Source organism: Prionailurus viverrinus, chromosome D4 (assembly GCF_022837055.1).
Source record: "Prionailurus viverrinus isolate Anna chromosome D4, UM_Priviv_1.0, whole genome shotgun sequence".
Classification (NCBI taxonomy): Eukaryota; Metazoa; Chordata; class Mammalia; order Carnivora; family Felidae; genus Prionailurus; species Prionailurus viverrinus.
The window spans coordinates 11,657,388-11,672,751 of NC_062573.1; the positions used below are offsets into that span (position 1 = coordinate 11,657,388).

Here is a 15,364-nt window from a genome sequence, read left to right on the forward strand (position 1 = left end):
CGAAGTATAGTTAACATACAGTGTTACATTAATTCAGGTGTACAACATTGTAATTGAGTAATTCTGTACATTACTCTGTGCTCACCATGGTAAGTGTTGTCACTGACTGTCACCATACAACATTATTACAATATTATTGTCTATATGTCCTATGCTGTACTTTTCATCTCCATTACTTATTTATTTTATAACTAGAACTTTGTTCTTCTTAATTCTGTTCACCTTTTTTGCCCATCCCCCCCAACCTCTCCCACATGGCAACTACCAAGTTGTTCTCTGTACTTATAAGTCTGTTTCTGTTTGTTTGTCCATTGATTTTGTTTTTGCCTTTCTCTGTCCGACTTATTTTGCTTATTAGCATAATACCCTCTAGGTTCATCCGTGTTGTCACAAATGGCAAGATTTCATTCTTTTTTATACCTGAGTAATATTCCATTGTGTATATGTACCGCATCTTTATCCATCTGTTATCAAAGGACACTCAGGTTGCTTCCAGTCTTGGCTATTGTAAATAGTACAGTACACACAGGGGTGCATCTATCTCTTAAAATTAGTATTTTAGAGCACCTGGGTGGCTCAGTTGGTTAAGCGTCTGACTTTTGATTTCAGGTTGTGATCCCAGGGTCATGGGATCAAGCCCCATGTTGGGCGTGGCGCTGAGTATAGAGCCTGCTTGGGTTTCTCTCTCTCTCCCTCTGCCCCTCTCCCCAACTTGTGTGCTCTCTCTCTCTAAAAAAAAATAGTGTTTTAATTTTCCTTGGGTATATACTCAGAAGTGCAGTTACTGGATCATATGATAGTTCCATTTTTAATTTTTTGAGGCCCCTCATACTGTTTCCCATAGTGGCTGCACCAGTTTGCCTTCCCACCAGCAGTGCATGACGCTTCCCCTTTCTCCACATCCTCATCAACACTTGTTATTTCTTGTCTTTTTGATACTAGCCATTCTGACAGGTGTGAGGTGATAGTTCATTGTGGTTTTGATTTACATTTCTTTGATGATGGGTGATGTTGAGCATCTTTTCATATGTCTGTTAGCCATGTGTATATCTTCTTTGAAAAAATGTCTATTCAGGTCCTCTGTCCATTTTTTTAATCTGATTTTTTTCTTGGTGTTGAGTTGTTTGAGTTCTTGATATTTTGGATATTAACCTGTTATTGAATATATCATTTGCAAATATATTATCCCATTCAGTAAGTAGCCTTTTCATTTTGTTGATGGTGCTTTTTTAACTGCAAAACTTTTCAGTTTGATGTAATTCCAATTATTTATTTTTGCTTTCATTTCCCTTTCCTGGGGAAGGAAAGGGAAACTGAGGCTCAGAGGCATGATGTGATTTGCCTACATACCCAGTGGCTGAGCTGGAGTTCTAACTAAACATTATGGAAAACAGTGGCCTTGTTGCCATGATACCCTCCAGGAGGATTGCCTTTGCCCAGGGTTTTGATTTCAGGAATCAATGTTTCCACTTTATCCCCCCATTTGAGTGTTATGAAGAAGCAAGACAAGTAAGATGATATTTACAGTGCCAAGCACTATTCTAGGTGTTTTTCATGTTATTTTGTTCTTAAAACAATCTTGTGAGACAGATACTGTTAACTCCACTTTTTACATTTATGGACACCAAGGATGTCAAAGAAAACAGGAATAGGAAATGGACAGCCATGGTACAAATTCAGTCCTTCAGACTCCCAAGTGCAGGGCTTGGCCCTTCTTCCCACACCCATTCCTCCACCTGTGGGAAAACACTGCTCACACATCAGGTGGAAACTGAGCTCAACTTGAGGTAGCTAAGAACCATCCTGCCTATAGTGTTGCCTGACTTAATGCCCAAGGATAATTCCAAGTTGGAGACCTCTGCTTGGCCTCCTCTCCTCTGAGCTTGACTTGGATCAAATGCAATTTTACAAGGCAATAAGGAAGAAGAGAAAGACTTCAGGGTCAGACATAGGAAGAGGGGTAATGCCAGGGTTGAAAATGGATGATGGGCGATGATGGTGTTGCTGTACTAAGAGCGCTTCCTTGTCAAAAGTTGGGAACATGGAGTTCATCCTCCTAATCAGCTCTAACCTCCTCCAAACTGTGACTCAAGGTCCAATTGGGACCAATGAATAGTTACCAATTCTATCTGTTTGGAAATGGCACTGAACTTTCAGTTGGGAGACCTATGTTGGGGCCTAGCTGAACTATCTGTGCAGCCTTGGAAAAGTCAATTCAAATTTCCATGGCTCATTTGCCTCCTTGTAAAGTGGATTTAATAATATGTACCCCTTAGGCAGTTTTAAAGAGAACAGAAGACAACTGTGTAAAAGCCCCCAGCACAGTGCTCCGATACAGAGTGAGTGCCCAGGAAGTGTGTGTGGGGTCTCTAAGGCACTTTCACATCCATAATGAACATTTGGCCCTCACAGCATCCCTGTGGGGTTTGATATCAATGGTATCTGAACTACAGAGAAGTTAAATAATCTGGACAAACTTCCATAGCTAGTTAAAGACAAGGTTAAACCTTCAAATCCTGCCCTCTGTCTCAATGCTACATACTTCTAAGCTATACTTTTCTGCAAAAAAATTCCTATAACTGTAGTCACTTAAAAATTATTGTCTATACCTAGGTGTGTTAGAAAGACTATCCAGTTTATAATAAATATATAATAAAAAGGCCACAATTTGCTTTAAAGATCCCAGGAATACAAATTTAAATTGAATCATGGAATAATAAGGCATCCATTCCTTGATTTGAAACCATAAAATTAGTCTGTGTCTGCTTTGACCTAAAACAACCTATTAAAAGATGAACATCCTTGGTGCCCCTTGGTGGCCCAGTCGGTTGAGCATCTGACTCCTGATTTTGGGCCAGGTCATGATCTCATGGTTTATGAGATTGAGCCCCGCATTGGGCTCTACGCTGATATCGTGGAGCCTGCTTGGGATTCTCTCTCTCTCTGTCTCTCTCTCTCTGTCTCTCTCTCTCTCTCTCTCTGCACCCCTCTTGTGTGTGTGCTCACTTTCTAAATAAATAAGTATAAATAAATAAACAAACAAGCAAACAAAAAAGATGAACATCCTCCAACTGAGACCAGTGGTCAGTCTAGCTGTGTGTTACCATGTAGTCTACTCCCTGGAAAAAGAGAAGGAAGAGAGAAGAAGGTCAAGAAAAGGAAGGGACTGACAAGAAGAAAAGGAAAGGGAAACAAGAACAGCCTTGAAAGCTAAGTGCCAACCTGAATCTTTCTTTCAAGAAGGGTCAAGTTATACTTGATAGGTAAATGAATGAGCTCAAATGGACCTTTCACCTAGTTTTTGTATGTTAAAATCCTTTGGCTCTTTCAGTCTTCTAAGGCTTTCAGGGTGGGGGGTATAAAGATTGTCCCCTTATAGGGGTTTTTTAAGGTGGATTTGTTTTTGTTTTTGTTTTTTGTTTGGTTTTTGGTTTTTGTTTTTTTTGGTAGGAGAAAACGAGATTGTCATAGGTGGTTGACATTCCCGATAGATTGCAGCTGACAGGGGATCCGGGCAGTCCTCGAATGCCTACCCGAGGCTTTAGTCCATTGTTTTAAAGAAAGAAGAAAGAACACATCTGAAGGAAATGGAAGGACGGGAATAAATTTTTATCGAAGTGCTCCTAGCACTGCATCCCATTTCTTCACTCAACCATATCGCTGCTCTTCTGTAAGCTCCTGGAAAGCAAGGACCACACTCGTCTTCTCCCCAACTGTTTTTCCCCTGCTGCGTGGAGTGCCGGGCACCTAGCAGGTGTTCCACTGGCCTCCCAATCAGGCCTCAGACTGAGTTGCTCTGAAAGTAGAAACCAGGATCAGTGTCCTTAATACCATGACAGTCTCTCCGTGCCGGGCACTGTAACCAAATATTTATGTTGGCAGAAAGCACAAGTTGCCAGCCCAAGTTGGGATATAAAAAGATTGGTTTTCACTGCTGGGGAGTAGGTGGGCTGCATGTGGAACAGAGCAGGGAACCATAACAGCCCCTGGCTGTTCATTCTCAAGCCTTGCTTTGATACTCCTGGACTGATGAACAGAGAGATTTTGCCTGATGGCCAGCACCCAGCTGGGGAGAACTTTGGACATCTGAATTCTGGCACTGGTTCACACCGTCCTGCCCAATCCCCTCATTTCGCAGGCTGGGAAACTGAGAACAAAACACAATAGAACTTGCCCAAGGCCATGTTGCTTATTCAGTGTCTGAACCCAAACTGGAGTCCGGATCTTCAGTAAGCAGTTGTGACATTAGACTTGGGGTCAGAAGAGCTGTGTGACCCTGGACGAGTCATCTGGACTCACTGAGCCTGTCTGTAAAACAGGAATGATTTCTAACCCTGGCATCAAATGAAATAATGTACACAAAATGATTTTGCATGAAGTGCTTTGTGTTAAGTTCTGTGTCAAAACTCTGGATCAGGGGTCAGCAAACTTTTCTCTAGAAGTCCAGATAGTAAACCTTTTAGGCTTTGTGGGTCACATGGTCTCTGTTGCAATTACTCAGCTCTGCCTTATTTACAGAAACCTGTGGCAGACCAGATTTGGCCCATGTGCCATGGTTTGCTGACCCTTGCTGTAGATGCTTGGAAGTTGTTAGAGTTACTGTTGATGATGATGTCATAAATGACCCCAAAATTTAGTGGCTTAAACCAACTTATTTGATTATGCTAATGGATTCTGTGGGTCAGGCACCAAGACAGTGCTCAGCACAATCAGCTGTCTTTGCTTCATGAAGTCTGGAGCCTCAGCTGCAGGGATGAATGACCTGACCACTTGGGCTGGAATTACCTGAAGGTTCTTTTGCTCATCTGGGCTGGGATTACGTGAACATCAGGTCTGCTCACATCAGCCTCTCCCCCCCTGTGTCCTGGCTTCCTTGCTCCAAGGTGGCCTGAGGGCTGTTGGATGTCTTGCATGGAGGCTCAGGGCTTCGATCGAGTTTCAGTGAGCTTGGTAGAAGTTGCATAGCCTTTTATGACCCAGACTCAAAAGTCATACAGCAAGTATCCCTTCTGCTGTGTTCTACTAGTCAACACATTCCTGAACCCACCAAAATTCAAGGTGAAGAGCCATCGAACCCCCATGTCTCAATGAGAGAAATGTTAAAGAACTGGGGAGGGGGGGGGCTCACTTTTTAAAATCATTCTAGCAGAGACTAATAATTTCAACACACACCCCGAATAGTGGTGAATGCTTACTTAGCACTTAACCCTGTGGCAGGCAGTGTATTGAGTACTTTATTCCTCTAACATCCCTTTGAAGGAGGTAATGTGATCATCCACACTTTAAAGACAAGACACACTAAAGAACAGAGAGGTTAATTAACTTGCTGAAGGTCAAAAAATGTAGGTTGTGCAACCAACATTTGAATTCAGGTAGTCAGGCTCCAAAATCGGTGCCTTTTGAGTAGTGTAAGGAAAGACGTCTGACACTCAGTTTCACTCATAAGAGACCTAAAATATGGGAGATTGAATTCTGATTTAATTCTCACAATGCTGTGAGATGGAACCTTTGTCCCATTTTGTGGGTAAGGAAACCAAGGCCCAATGGTTAAGTCATTACTTGCCAGATAGCTGACAGAGTCTAGCCAGATTTAAAACCAGAGTGGCTTGATATGAGTCCCATGCTCTTTGCTATAGACTGCAATGGAGTAGGATCTGGAATGAATAATATCAGTTCTTTCAGAGGAAAAAACAATCATGAGTCCCTAACATATCAGATCTAGCCTGTCCTTAGAGGTGGTCTTGGTTTAGTTCCCTCACTCCAGAGACAGGAGACTGAGACCCAGAGAAGGGCAGTCAAGTGTCCCTGGCCATCCAGCTGTTTGGACCCAGAGCCAAAGCTGGGACTCTGTTTTTCCCACCACCCTGACTGCCACATTGTGCTGGGAATGGTGGGGAGGGGAGTGATGGTAGACTGGGTGTGTGTTTGTTGGGGTGGGGAAGTGGGGGGATTTAAACTAACGGGAAGTTGTTTGCCAAAGCTGCGTGGGGGGAAGGAGCATTTTACAAGACCAGGGCCTCTGGCCTGGAAACATCTGTTTCCCTTCAAATCAGCGAGGAGACTTTTGCCTCCCCAGAATGCCTAAATCATGTGGCGGCTGGGGAAGAGCAGGCGTTGGCCTGGAGACTTCAAACGCATTCTCCCGTACTCTCGGGGACCTGGTCCTGATGTGGGCCTCTGGGGCTCTATCCCTGCTCTTACCCCCTGTCAGATCCATGAGAAGCTCTCACCGCCAATTAACTTCTCGGTTTCATTCTCTCACCCCTGCTGTGAGGGGGTCTGGGGGTCTTGGATGGGACCAACAACAGCTTCCTCTCCACCCAATTTCCTCTGATTTCTACTAGGACAGCTCGCTCTGGATGTTGGAAGGAGGGGGAGGGGAGGGGTCAGAGCCTTGAGCACCGTCATAATAACAATATTATTGATAATAATGCCCACAGCTCACTCTCCCTGAATGTTAGCACATGCCAGGCATCATGATAAGCACTTACTCACATCTCATTTTATGCTACCACTACCGTATACAGTAGGTTTTAATATCCTGATTCCTATTTTACAGGTGAGTAAATTGACACAAGTCCTTACACAGGCAATAAATAGGGAGCCCCAATTTAAAACCAAACTGCCTGATTCCAAGATCATGCTCTTAGCCATTCTGTCATCTCATCTCTTATGATGGCCTTTCAACCTAGTCACCTTTCGTTCATTTTACAAATGGGGAAGCTGATTTCCAGACAAGGGAACTACTTCATAGTTGATTGAGTCATTCATTCAGTCTGCCATTCAGTCTGGAAAGTACTTGCTCAGCATCATGTGATTTAGGTGTCTGAGCACCCGGTGTAGGTGGGTGGATGGAGATGGGCAGAGCAATATTCTGGTCCTGAAGATGTCATGGGGACAAGAGAGAAGTGTATGAGCACTTGACATAGTAATGCGGCATGTGCTATACTAGGGCACTATTCACTGCATGGAGAAAGGTTTACTGGAGGGGATGAGGTTTGACTGATGCTCCAAGGACAAGGTGGAAAGGAAGGGTTGAGTGGAGAAGGGGAAGGACAACCCAGACAGAGGGTGTAGCATGTGCAAAGGCAAAGAGGTAGAATCCATGTTCTGGAACCATTAGCAGTTGGATAAGGTTCTACTATGAAACAGAATAGTAGGCAAAGACTGGTAAACAAGGCTGGAGGTGTGGCCGGAGTTTATTTGAAGTTCAATGATCCAGTACTGTCAAATGAATAAAGGTCAAGGAGCCACCCTGGGAGCCTGTGGTAAGGGTTTTGGACTTTTTCCTGAGGGTGATAAGGAAATTGAAAAATACTTTGCCTTTGAGTAGTCAATCCCAAGGCACTTCCCCCACATTGAAATCACAATTCACTGACACCATATTGCTTTTTTTTTTTTTTTGAACGTTTATTTATTTTGGGGACAGAGAGAGACAGAGCATGAATGGGGGAGGGGCAGAGAGAGAGGGAGACACAGAATCAGAAACAGGCTCCAGGCTCTGAGCCATCAGCCCAGAGCCTGACGCGGGGCTCGAACTCACGGACCGTGAGATCGTGACCTGGCTGAAGTCGGACGCTTAACCAACCGCGCCACCCAGGCGCCCAACACCATATTGCTTTAGACAGCCAAGATCTCACAGGCCACAGTGTGTGGAAAACCTGGGACATGAACTCTGTTTGTTTTCTTGCTTGTTTTAATATAAGTATACTTGACAAACTATATCACATTAGTTTTAGGTGCACAACATAATGATTCGACAACTCTCTACATTACCCTGTGTCCACCACAGGTGTAACTACCATCTGTCACCATGCAAAGCTCTTATAACACCATTGACTATATTCCCTGTGCTGTACTGTTTGTCCCCATGACTTACTCATAACTGGAAGGCTGTACCTCCCACTTCCCTTCACCCATTTTGCTCATGCCCTTACAGCCCACTCCTCTGACAACCACCACTTTGTTCTCTGCATTTATGGTATTTCTGTCTGTTTTGTTCTGTTTGTTTCAGGCACCTTTGCCAGTGTTCTTTCCCCTAAACCAAAGTGGGAGGAAGGAACAGCACGGGTTGGAGTCTGGAGCTTCAGGTTCCTAAACAGCTCATCCCACTTCATTCTTGGAGCCCCCTCTTTTGTAATAAAAGTATCCCAAAGGTGCAATTGGACCTAAGTCAGCCAGTTATACCAGAAGCAGTCTAGTGTATAGAAGGCACACTGGGGGAGGAGTCAGAAAAGCCAGTGTCTACTCTGAACTAACTGGCAGTGGGTCCTTACGTAAGAATCTTTCCTCTCTGGGCCTCCATTTCTCCACCTGTAAATAAGTATATGGAGTTTGGGGATGGCTTGGGAGTTCTAGTTCAAACTGTCAGTGAATCTCAGCCTGCTTCAGTGGGCAAAGAGAAGATGAAAGAACTGAGCAGATGGTGGTGGGCACCCTTCCGGATCCCCTGAGAAACACAGAAGTCTCACCTGTGCCTTCTCTCAGTCTCTCTTTCTCTCCCTGCTTTTCACTCTACTCTATGGGTGTGTCTGTGTGTCTGTTTCTCGGTCTCTTTCTCTTTCTTTCTCTCCTTTCTCCCCACCCTTCTCCACATCAGGGGCCGCCACTTTCTTCCTCTCACAAAGAGCCCCTCCAAGCCCTGCCTGGTCCCCTAACAGCTTTCAGATGTGTCTCTGGAACAGTTCTACAATTACAGCTGAGACGGGCAGAAAGTGCTTGGCCTTGTGACTTTTGACCCAGGCCTGTGAGGTTGACATCTTCCTCTTTCTCCACCCCTCCACCCCCCACTGGCAGGGTGGCCTGAGGCTTCCTCCATCCTGAGGCCTCCACTGACATGTTTGGTTACCCTAATAACACAAATAGAAGCTACCTTTTAGGAGCAAAGACTGAGCCAGGCCTGCTCCATCATTGAGTCTTGATCTCAAACTTGTGAGAAATAGAGAATTTCACCAGAGAATACTCAGCCAACAATTGGGGAAAACAAGGATTCCACCCAGGTTTTTGTAACTTAAAAATGTAAGACTGCTTCTTCCCCAGCATGCTGTTATTCATGCTGCTTGGCTAAGCAGAGAGGTGACCCTGGACCCTCTTGGTGGAGGAAATATATTGCAGAAATACCATGGAAACATAAGTGGCCAATGGGAAAGCAGTGTTTAAAAATTTTTTCCAACTCCTCATGTTTTGAGGCTAATTCACATATTCCATTCACTATGCCCTTCTGTGTTTCCTTCAGTTGGAATGAATCTCCTCTTCCCCAAGAAACCATTTTTTAAAGGTATACACTTGCACAAATAAGTGCTCTTTACATGGTCTTTATGAAAATCTGCAGCAGGGCGCCTGGGTGGCTGAGTGGGTTAAGCGTCCAACTCTTGATTTCAGCTCAGGTCATGATCTCACAGTTGTGAGATCAGGCTCCGCACTGGGTGTGGAGTCTGCTTAAGATTCTCTCTCTCCCTCTGCCCCTCCCCCCCTCAAAAAAATCTGCAGCTTACAAGCCACCTCTCATGTATCACTCTATGTAATATTTGAGATAATCATACATTATCTCTACAATTATCCCCATTTTGTTGTAGAAAATGTAGAAACTGAAATTAAGGAATTATATGTGGGGGGCACCTGGCTAGCTCAGTTGGTTAAGCATCTGACTTGGTTTCAGCTCAGGTCATAATCTCATGGTTTGTGAGTTCAAGCCCCACATCGGGCTCTATGCTGACAGTGCAGAGCCTATTTGGGATTTTCTCTTGATCTCTCTGTACCCCAATGTTTATAGCAGCACTTTCAACAATAGCCAAAATATGGAAAGGCCTAAATGTCCATCAACTGATGAATGGATAAAGAAATTGTGGTTTATATACACGATGGAATACTACATAGCAATGAGAAAGAATGAAATATGGCCATTTGTAGCAACGTGAAGATGTGGTTTATATATACAATGGAATACTACTTGGCAATGAGAAAGAATGAAATTTGGCCATTTGTAGCAACGTGGATGGAACTGGAGAGTGTTATGCTATGTGAAATAAGTCATACAGAGAAAGACAGATACCATATGTTTTCATTCTTATGTGGATCCTGAGAAACTTAACAGAAGACCATGGGGGAGGGAAAGGGGAAAAAAAGTTAGGGAGAGAGCCAAACCATAAGAGACTCTTAAAAACTGAGAATAAACTGAGGGTTGATGGGGGTGGGAGGGAGGGGAGGGTGGGTGATGGGCATGGAGGAGGGCACCTGTTGGGATGAGCACTGGGTGTTGTATGGAAATCAATTTGGCAACAAATTTCATATTAAAAAAATAGTAATTATCAAAATAATAAATTAAGTAAGTAAGCAAACTAAAAGAAAAAAAGATGTGGTATGCTCAGGTTCATTTATTTACTCAAATATTTACTGGGTGTCTATCATATATACCCAGTACTGTTAAATGCCAGGGATACCGTTGTACTCAAACTGACATATACACCCTCTGGGAGCTACAGGCTAGGGTTTGGATTCTGCCTCTGCTGCTTTCTAGATGGGTTGTTGTGTGGGTAGTAACTGCTTACACAGTGGTACCCAGTACTGTCCTTACCTTCCTACTTTGCCACTTGCTTATTCTCGTATCCTGGAGTTTCCTCGTGATCTTCCTTCTAACTCCTCTGCAAGGCTTCTCAATCATTACTCACCTCAAGTAGCACTTAACATTTTATGTTCATCCACACTGACCCACGAAGTGGGCAGTGGCCTCCTTAACAGAGATGCGTGATACAGAGAGATGAAGTGAGCACAGAGAAGGGAAGTGACTTGACCAAGGTCACAGAGCAAGGAAGTAGAGTGGAACGTGAACCCAAACCTGGCCATCTCCAGGACCAGGCTCTTCCCTCTGTCACCACTGCTTCTCTCTTTTATTTTTTTAATTTTGTTTTCATGTTTATTTATTTATTTTTAGAGAGAGAGAGATATAACATGAGCAGGAGAAGGGCAAGGAGAGAAGAAGAGAGAGAACCCCAAGCAGGCTCCATGCTGCCAGTGCAGAGCCAGATGCAGGGCTTGATCTCATCTTGACCTGAGCTATGACCATGAGTCTGACGTTTAACCCACTGAGCCACCCAGGCCCCCCCCCCACTGTTTCTCTTGACCTAAATGGTACTGGATGTAGTAAGCCGTAGAACTGAGCTCCACTCATGATGCAGAGATACAACAGGAGGAGAGAGAGAATGCCCACATCACAGTGCTATTGTTCTTATACCAAAGGCGGAAGCCCAAATCCCCAGAAAGCAGATGAATAGATTAGGTTCTTTTTGAAGATGGGGCCCAAATACCCCATGTTTAGGCCTCTTAAGACTTATGTTTTAGGTATTGGCCCACACTTCCTTACCTTTGCCAGCACTCCGAGCCAGCTAATGAAAGATAAAAGGTAGAGTTAGATTTGGCAGTGTGGATAAGAACATAATCTTTGTTTTGATTTTGCTTTTTAGAGAGAGCAAGTGAGGAAGAGGGAAAGATGGGAGAGAGAAAGGGAGAGAGAGAATCTTAAGCAGGCTTCACCCTCAGCGTGGAGCCTGATGTGGGGCTCGATCCCAGGACCCTGAGATCACAACCTAAGACAAAATCAAGAGTTGGACGCTCAACCGACTGGGCCATGCAGGTGTCCCAAGAATATAATCTTTGGATTAAGGCAGACCTAAGTTGTGGTCCCCTGTTGCTACTTACTTAATATGTAATAATAGGACAATTACTTGACCTCTTTGGGACCAATGTCCTTATTGATAAAACACAGCCATAATACCTAGCTTAGGTAGTGTCTGAATAAAATGACTGCTAGCACATTGTTAATGCTCAGTAAGTGTTTGTTCACTGCATGAATGAAAGAACATAGATGAGTATTCTAGCCATCCAAGACACCACTAGGGTTCACTTCTGAAGTCCCGGACTCAGACTGCTCTGTCCCCAAATAACTACGAGACCACAGGAAGATATAAAATCTAAGCTTCAGTTTCTTCATTGGTGAAGTTCAGGTGATAATAATCCCTGCCTTCTAGGTTTGCTTACTTGTAAAATAGGAGTAAGTACAGGGTGCCCTGCAGATGATTGGTGCCCAATAAATGCTATATGGTTGCTATTTTTTCCCCAAATCATTTATCTTAGAGGCTAAGCCTCCCTGACTTCTATTGACCATTACCCCTGTACTATGATTTTGTGTTCCTCCTTACACCTTCCAGGGTCTTCTCTGAAGTCACAACCCAGTGCTCTGTTTTCTCGCTGTGCTACAGGTTCACTTTGTATGCCGTGGATACACGGGGGAGGCACTCGGAACTCAGCACAGTGACCTTGAGAACGGCCTGTCCACTGGTGGATGACAACAAAGCAGAAGGTAGGTGACCAATCTCTTCACTTCCCAGGAAATTCCCATATTTCCTTTAAGTTCTGTACCCAGAAGTTAACCACCACCCCTTTCCTGCCACATACACGTATTTGCACAGAAAGAAAAAAGTGAAAGGACTAAGGGGACAGGAGGCACACGGAAGTAAATTAAGTAAGGCCTAAAGGAAATTGAGATTGTCCAGCAGTATCTTAGCCAGTGGAGAGACTTGTTCCTCTTTCATAGAATTTGTCTGTGTTCTGGTTTAGAGGCAAGGATGGTAGACAGTCAGGGCCCCATGACTGTATCCTGCCCCTTAGCCTAGGCTTTGGGAGACCAGTCACTTTTTTCCATTTCAGTCTGTGCCAGAGCTGGCGTATCAGTGACAGTAGAAGATGACTCAACCTACTATCATTAGGTCCTCATAGCACACATTCCCATCTAGCCCAGGGGTGGCCTCAGAATCCTCAGCCTAGAGCTGAAGTCAGTGACTATCAGTGAGAGCTAGCATGCAAGATTGGACCTTTCTGCTGCTCCTGGTCCCTGAAGTTGTAAACTTCGGGCAAAACACCTAAAAAAAGTCGAACCAGTCGGTCACATCCACCACATACTTAGTTCTTCGCCAACCTATAGGTATGGTTTCTACATCAGGACTGGCCAGAGTGTAATGGTGACTTGTGAGTCCTGGTGGTTCACTTCAAGTTGAGCAAATATTTCCTAAGAGCGCTGGTACACAAGTGATGCTCTACACCTTTTAGGAGTTCACATTCTAGGGAGAGAGAGAGAGAGAGACAGACAGACAGACAGACATGTCTACACATGGCTGAATAATAAGTCGAATAATAAGCACTTTGTGTGGTATCAGACAAGACAAGATAGTCCTCCTATTGAAGAGCTATTGAATCTCAAAAGTGAGGGGGTTTGAGATGGTTTCCTGGTCATTTATTGTTATTGTTATTATTATTATTTTAAAATAACATATGCATGGGATTAGAAAGAAAGAAAGAAAAATTAAAACCAGGGTGGAAATAATGAGAAGTAAATGTCCCATCTTAATGCAAGTTTCCAAGATTCTTCTGGAGGCAATTGCCATTAGCGATGACTTGGGGGGACGTACATAAATTTTGGTCAGAGTCTTCAAACATGAAAGAGTGGTCCTTCCATTCAAGAGAGCAGCCCATGATGATTTCAAGTTACATCAATTGAATAGGAATGACTAAAGAAATAGAAATTGCTGTGAATGGCCAGCAGAAGAGTCTGATTTTTCTTTGAAAGATTAAAAAAAATTTTTTTTAATGTTTAGTTTTTTTTTGAGAACGATAGAGACAGCACAAGTCGGGGAGGGGCAGAGAGAGAGGGAGACACAGAATCTGTACCAGGCTCCAGGCTCTGAGCTGTCAGCACAGAGCCTGATGCAGGGCTCGAACCCATGAGCTGCAAGATCATGACCTGAGCTCAAGTCAGATGCTTATCTGACAGAGCCATCCAGGTGCCCCTCTGAAAGATTTTTGAATGGACACCTGTTAGACCTGATCATGGAGCTGTGTTGGAAATATTATAGAGGGGATGTAGAAGTAGACTGCTGAGATGAGCCCATGACAGTTGATTTAAGCGTCTGCACTTGTTTGGAATTTTCTGTTCAATCATGGGCACCAAATGTTTGTTGACAATGAAGCTGGCAAATTATGACCCCGTGTCGAATGCTTTACATTCACTTTTTAATTCCACCCTTCCAGCACACCTGTAGAGTAGACATCCTTGTCTCCAGTTGATAGATGGGAAAACTGAGCATAACTAGCCAATGATATTCAAGGTGGACTGAAGGTCTGTCTGCCCCCAAATACTATGCATGCGAAGTCCCGCACAAATGTGCCTCCCTTGTTGCAAGGCATGTTTCCATGCTCACTTTTTCCTGCTGTACAGTGATCTGTGCCTATATTTCTCCCCACCTCAGAGATAGCAGACAAGATCTACAATCTGTACAATGGGTACACAAGTGGAAAGGAGCAGCAGACTGCCTACAACACGCTGATGGAGGTCTCAGCCTCGATGTTGTTCCGAGTACAGCACCACTACAATTCTCACTATGAGAAGTTTGGTGACTTTGTCTGGAGGAGTGAGGACGAGCTGGGGCCCAGGTACGGATGGCTGTGTGAGTATGAGTGGAGTGGCAGATTCCTCTTACTTCTGTGTGATTTTACTGGACCTTTTTTTTTTTTCCCATAGGCTAAGAATGGGCTTTGTCAAATAAATAAGGGTATCATTCACTCTTGTTCTGTCAGGATTAGAGATGGGAAATGGGCAGGGAGAATGACAGAATCTTGGAATTTTTGTTTCTTGGACTCCTGGAATATCAGATAGGAGAGAGACATTACTGTCCTTTCCATCATTCGCTTTCCTCACCCACCTTCCACCTTCAGGGTTAGAGACAGGAACCATGGACTCCTGGAGGGTTATGTGTCCTAACCAGGATGATAGAAGGGCATAGTGGCAGACTCATGGCCTCTAATCTAGGGCTCTCCCCACTCTTCCATAAGAAGCCTGAGGTTTTCTAGAATAAGTCCATTAGTGACCATTACTAAATACATTTCTATATTCAATGTGTATTAAGCCATGACTTCTGTCATCGGCAGTGACTATGCCAGCCACTGGTGCTAGATGCCATGGGGGATTCAAACATCACAAAGGCACAGTCCCTATCTTGTGAAGCTTCATTCACAAAGTAGTATATGAAATGGTGGCTGCATTTCATGCCTTGCGCCTAACAACATTCACTTATTCGTTCACTCATCACTTACTTTTAGTAGCACCTCTTACCAGTTGGTTATTGACCATGCAGTAGTAAAAGGAGAGAAACTCACTGTTGGAGGTAATTAAGCATTTAAGCAATTGAAAGAATAGGAATAAGTAAAAGAGATAACAGAATAGGGTCCTTTGGGAAGGTGAGAGATAGACATCTGATCTAGGTAACCTAGTGAAGGCTTTCCAAGTGCTGAGACTAAGACCCACAGGGTGAAGAGG

At 44.0% G+C, this 15,364-nt stretch overlaps 1 protein-coding gene across 5 annotated transcripts in view; it reads left to right on the plus strand.

The window, feature by feature from the left end:
- The window catches only part of ASTN2 (astrotactin 2), an 876,392-nt gene that overhangs the window by 848,092 nt on the left and 12,936 nt on the right, over positions 1-15,364 (plus strand). For all 5 annotated transcript variants that reach the window (XM_047831063.1, XM_047831064.1, XM_047831066.1 and 2 more), the window contains 2 exons: positions 12,255-12,355; positions 14,298-14,481. In XM_047831063.1, the coding sequence (XP_047687019.1) occupies positions 12,255-12,355; positions 14,298-14,481 (285 nt within the window). The remainder of the gene's footprint in view (positions 1-12,254; positions 12,356-14,297; positions 14,482-15,364) is intronic.